Source organism: Pyrus communis, chromosome 16, assembly GCF_041283825.1.
Source record: "Pyrus communis isolate YQ-2024b chromosome 16, ASM4128382v1, whole genome shotgun sequence".
In the NCBI taxonomy this organism is placed as follows: Eukaryota; Viridiplantae; Streptophyta; class Magnoliopsida; order Rosales; family Rosaceae; genus Pyrus; species Pyrus communis.
In genome coordinates this window covers 26,389,999-26,395,998 of record NC_142580.1, presented here as the reverse complement: position 1 = coordinate 26,395,998, position 6,000 = coordinate 26,389,999, and the positions used below count along the sequence as shown (strand labels likewise).

At 35.9% G+C, this 6,000-nt stretch overlaps 1 protein-coding gene across 1 annotated transcript; it reads right to left on the bottom strand.

Moving 5' to 3' along the window:
* Positions 1-1,194: 1,194 nt before the first annotated feature.
* Positions 1,195-3,017, bottom strand: LOC137730684 (deoxypodophyllotoxin synthase-like). The gene is made up of 3 exons (XM_068469650.2): positions 2,580-3,017; positions 2,140-2,461; positions 1,195-1,685 (listed from the first exon to the last, which is right to left on the bottom strand). Exons 1-3 carry the CDS (start codon positions 2,936-2,938, stop codon positions 1,440-1,442), a joined length of 927 nt encoding a protein of 308 aa, XP_068325751.2. The 5' UTR covers positions 2,939-3,017; the 3' UTR covers positions 1,195-1,439.
* Between the last annotated feature and the right edge of the window lie 2,983 nt (positions 3,018-6,000).

Below are 6,000 nucleotides of genomic sequence, written 5' to 3'. Positions count from 1 at the left end.
GCCGAACAACTTTCACCATAAGGACGCTAATTTCCTTTGAGTATTTTTCCCTTACAGTCTAATACTGATTTGGCACCCTTATATTCTCATAAATATAGTTGAAGCACCAAACCCGGTCCAGATGATCCTGAATCGTAGCGAGATTTGCAACCATATGTTTAGGTTCTAAGAACCCAAGGCCAAGAGTATTCTTTCCTCGACCATAGTCGCTCGGTCCACAAGTTTGTAGCGCGATTTGACACCACCACTGCATTCATCTTACTCACCCGATTCACCTCAATGGCGAGTTGGCACGCCTTCATCAATCACAGGCTTTTATAAATACAAGCCATCAGTATGCTACAAAAAAGGAGAGACCAAGGATATTATTACTAAGATGTATCCACCATGCCTTTGTGATAGTACAACGAGTTGTATTTGTAAACCTGAAGTTAGCATAGATGTGACTAGGATTAACATGAGAAATTATAGACCATGACATTTTAGTTATGAGTATCAAGAAAAGCATAATGTGGTAGAAGTTGCCCCAACCTTATTGTTAAAGTTTGGCTATATTGATAAAATATTTATTAACCATGTCTTCCAACTAGAATTATTTCCTGAAAAGCTTTTAAAAGTAGCATAAGATTATCTAGAAAGATGGAAAGAAATTTGCATAAGTTTTATTAGTAGTCCTCCATATTGGTATGTACATATGCATAAGGAGAAAGCTAGGCATATAACCATGATTAATGAAGAGTCCTTTAAAGTATCCCCTATCTCCTCACATAGATGGACCCCTTTATATTAAAATATTCTAAAATTTCGAGGGATCCAAATGCTAGTCTTAAATGAGTTTGAAGATTTTAGGTATGATATGATATTAGTAGCAGAAGAAGAAGAAATGTATATTTACAGTAAGACAAGGATCATCCATCAACCCTATTGGAAACCTCAAAATTTCAAAGAAGAAACAGTAGAAATGTACTACAAAGTGAAAGAAGATAGAGAAAGAGATGCACAGCTAGTAGAAGGCGATAAACAGTACTGGAATAATTTGATAGAAGAAGAGCTGCATAACATCGACAACATGATAGAAGCATGAAGAGCTGGTAGTAAATTAGTTGAATAGCATCATGTAAAATAATGTACTTCCAGGCAGAAATGTCAACATCATTGTGGACCCCCCAATAATAAAAATGGTATAAGAGTAAATAAAGAAAAGAGCTTGATCCATTATGGACTTTTCATACACAAAATGTTCTTTTAATTAAAAATAAATAATGTCAAACCATTTTCTTTAAAACTCTATATTAAATAAGAAGCAATGACATGACGTCCATCACATAAACATATACTAAACAAACTCACAAAGAAAATAGAATAGTAAAATACACATCGCAAATTAATTAAGTAAAACAATAAGAGAGGGATTGACTTGGAGTCTGGGATCCGACAGATCAAACGCCACAATATGTCTTGATGGAAAAGTTAGGTCCAAGTGTGGGGTAATTCTCCATGAAATATTGAACATATTCTAACAGATGCAATGGCTTATACTTTAGGGGGTGGTCCTTGTCTACAAGCTCATTGGGTACGCATGTTTCCCCTTCCTTGAATGAAAATAGAGCTAACGAGTGTCTTACACCATTCTCCCTCAAGGTGACTCGATGTTTACAAGCTTGAATTCTGTCGTTGCTCCAAACCTATGTCAACCAAAACCATAAACACGCCCGTTAAAATTTAGCACATGTTGGAACAAAGTATACAATGGTATCAATCGTAAGTTGAGCATGAGTCTCTCAATATTTTTTTCCTACCATAGTGGGGAGTTGAGACTGGGTGCCAGTAGATCAAATGATCACAGGCTTCATTATTGAATTCTAAAACTTTAATTTATTACCGTCACTTAGTACTACGGTCTAGCGGTATTCTTTTTCACTTGTAAGTGAACGGTATTCTTTTTCATTTGTAAGTAAGAGGTATTAAGTTCGTTTCTCGTCAAAGGCAAATTTGAATCATATTATTGCTAGCCTATTGTGAGACTAAACATATTCTCTCCGTAGATAATATTTTTTGTTCAAAAAAAAAAAAAAAAAAAAACAACTTTAATTTGTTACCAAACTCGTGACACGTATATCACATAATTTTGTGGCATACCTTAAATCCATCACCAGCTATAAAGATGAAGGATGAAGGCACAGGATCAAAAGAAATCCACTCATCGTCCTTTGACTTTATTTCCAGACCTTTGACATGATTTTGACAGAGTACGGTGCTAAAGCCCTTGTCTGTATGGCCGGGCATTCCCACATCAATTCCCCTTTTCTCAGGTTCATTGTATTTATTAAATTTGTAGAAGTAAACAGCTGATCGAATGTGATCATCATGGTACTTCTCCACTCCATAGTTTTCAAATACCATTCCTGTCACAGTATGATCTAGTTTTTCCATCACTTTTGCAAACAAATCAGCACCCTGACTGCCCAACAAATAATAAATTATAACAGTGTAAATGTGTAAAAATTAAAAAGAAAAAAAATAGATTTTTGACAATCTTCTTGGGATCTTTATGCTGGATTTCAGTTGAGATTTTATACCGAAATTGATCGTTTCCATTGGGCCAAAAGTGATGCGTAAACTTTTTAGTCTCTTCATGGTTTGTAGGATAACCAATCGCCAAGCTTTCATTAGCGGCGTTCAAAGATATGTAGCCCATGGGGAAAGGCCTTTCATAAGTAATTTGCAGCTTGGTTTCGGTTGGGAAATCAAACAACTCATCCAACGTACCAAAGAAGGGACTGCGAATCTCAGAAGGAATTAGGTCGGGTAGTTTTGCCACGAAACAGCCAAGCTCTTCAAGTGCATGACAAATGTCTTTGCGTAATGAGAGCCAAGAACTGGTCCCTGGCTTGAAGCAGTCTTCGTCGGAGAAATCTACCACTGTAAGTTTGGCCATTGTTTGAAAAGGTTTTGAGGGGTCTATGGTTAAGCTCCAGAGATGTATACACCTAGCCAACAAAAATGATACTTATAGAACAGCAGGTTATGTATTCTCCTTCACTGTCATATTTCTTTAATGTCTATCTGATGTGGGCGGGTTGTTCTTTATATTTATCATAATAATCTGCTCTCCAACTTGTTAAAATGAAATGGATTCATGACAAGCAGTGAAAGTGACTTTTGTCCTCTATTATTTTTTTTGCAGTAATCATTCGATTTCTTTTATGGGTAAATGTGGTAATGAAAGAACAGGTGAAGCAGACAAGAAATAATTAAATATAATAATTTCCCGTAACTTAGAGATTTAGTGATCTACGACCCAATTTTTATACTTTCCTTATATTATAAACAAGAGGTAGAGTTGAATTGTTGTATTTAGTGATATACGTCTCTACCAGTCACATTTGTTGTGGGACAGAGCTTACATCATTACAAATTTTTTAGTGAAACCTGACAAAATAGGCCTGTTTTGGGTTTACGTAGGATCGTGAGAGAGACTCTTTTATGTTACTGTTGACCTCTAAATTTACCAAATTTATGTGGAAAAAATTAGGGTCTAATTGTTATATTAAATCACATAGAAAATTAAGAAATAATTTATGCAATTATATATCAAATTACTGCATGCACATAAGTAACCAATGTTAAATGAACATGAGATAATGGATTATAAAAACCTGAAAATATGGTAAAGGCAAGTGTTGGAAACTCTGTCTTTAAGACAAGTTTATGACCCACTACGGTGCTCATAGTTGATCAGTGCTTGTCTTTCAAGATACAACGACCATGTCCTTGTAATAACAGCACTCCAAATCACAAGACTCCAATGAACTACGATTGTGTTGAAAACTTTCTCACATAGACTCGATGTAGGCTCTCTAATTTTTAGTGCACATATATGATGAAAAGTTGTTAAGTGATTATAGGGGCTTCCCTATTTGTAGAATTTGATATACCTCTTTTGAAAGAATGTAATCATTCATGAAGAGTTAAAAGTTGCAATTTTTTATTTGAATAAATACGTCTTTCCACCAAAAGGTATCACTTCTAATTTCCATTCAATTAATAAATTTAATGTTATGATAATAATAATAATAATAATAATAATGATAATAATAATAATAATAATAATATTATTATTATTATTATTATTATTATTATTATTATTATCATTAATTTCCAACAACTTACATGGCGCATAGACCGGTAACTAAGAGCTAACTATGTCCTTCCTGTGATTGATGAAGGCGTGCCAACTCGCCATTGAGGTGAATCGGGTGAGTAAGATGAATGCAGTGGTGGTGTCAAATCGCGCTACAAACTTGTGGACCGAGCGACTATGGTCGAGGAAAGAATACTCTTGGCCTAGGGTTCTTAGAACCTAAACACATGGTTGCAAATCTCGCTACGATTCAGGATCATCTGGACCGGGTTCGGTGCTTCAACTATATTTATGAGAATATAAGGGTGCCAAATCAGTATTAGACTGTAAGGGAAAAATACTCAAAGGAAATTAGCGTCCTTATGGTGAAACTTGTTCGGCTAGATGAATACCAAACTCTAAATTTACTTGGGAGTAGTCAATCGTAGAACACCTTACTCCGCTAAGAGATTGATGAAGTGACTTCTTTCAGCAAAAGAATCAGAAAATTTTCGCCGACTAAGACTTGTATAGGAAACCAACAAGGATAGGAAAGTGTTGTTTAACCAAACTGATTATATGCCAATTGGGAGGAGGTTAGTGAGCAGTTACTATTTTTCTTAGGATGTGAAATGGTTTCGCATAGAGCATTGGTTTGAGTGTTCAGTTGAATATCGCTTTATTTTTGCGAAACCTCTTTTATTTATAGGTGTTGGGGCCCAAAAATGTCACTTAGAAGCCCCATCATATCTCAAGGCCAAATAGTTGTGGAAGCGCCACAAGCCGAGCTCAAATCTATACACAAAGTACAAAATGGAGAATATGCCAATTTACGATCATGTCATGTCAATAAAATAATAGTTTATTAGACGGCAAGCCCATGCAAATCATGCATATCTACCATGCCAAGCTGTATTATGATATTAATACATTAATATTATAATACAAGTCATGCCCAATATGCGACACACTTAAATGACGTCAGCAACATAACGGGGCTTGCCGAGTGGTTCGTGGTATGGATGGTTACGAAAATTCACCAGGCATGCGTTGAATTAAAATTGTGGAAGACTTTTGGGCTACTTGGGAGAACCAAAAGTCAAAGCCCATGATTTTGGCTTCAGTAGGAAGGCTTGAGAAGAATAGCTTTATCTTTCCCATTTCCCTTACAAACCAACTAGAAAACTTTGGAACTGACCAAAACCCAAAACTGAGCTAACCAAATCAGAACAAATTACATGTTTACCTAGAGTCGTGTGCTCCTTTTTTGTGCAAAAAAGAATCTTTCTTTTCCAAGTTCACATAGGAAAAAAAGGAGAGAAAGCAAGAAGAAGCGTCACCAAAGATATGTCATGTTATGGGAATTGATCTAGGAAAGGCACTGTAGGACTTGGTCTCGGAAAGGAGAAACTTTGGGCAATGTGCTCAAACAGCCTTCACATGGCTTGTAGTCCCTGTGGTGTTATACAAAAAAGGAAACATGTAGTTATAGCCATGGAAAGATGAAGGGAAGACTTAATTGATTTGGAAACAGAGAAGAGACAAAGGGATTCCTCAACTGGAGCCTAGAAGGGTTTCTGCTTTTATAAATACAAGCCATCAGTATGCTACAAAAAAGGAGGGACACAACCACGTGGGGACACAAGTCAAGGGATATAATCCTATTATTATCACATGAGTCCAGAACTCATAGTAGTTCATACTACAGTTAACACAATTTAAGTGCAGTGCTTTGCATAATCAAAAGTATGATCTAGCAGTTTACTAAAAACTAGATAAAAACACTGAAAGGCAACCACCATAGGTGAATAACCTCACTAGCTTTAATGCTTCCTTGTTCTCACTATGTCCTGAGGGGTCAAAAAAGATAATTGAAA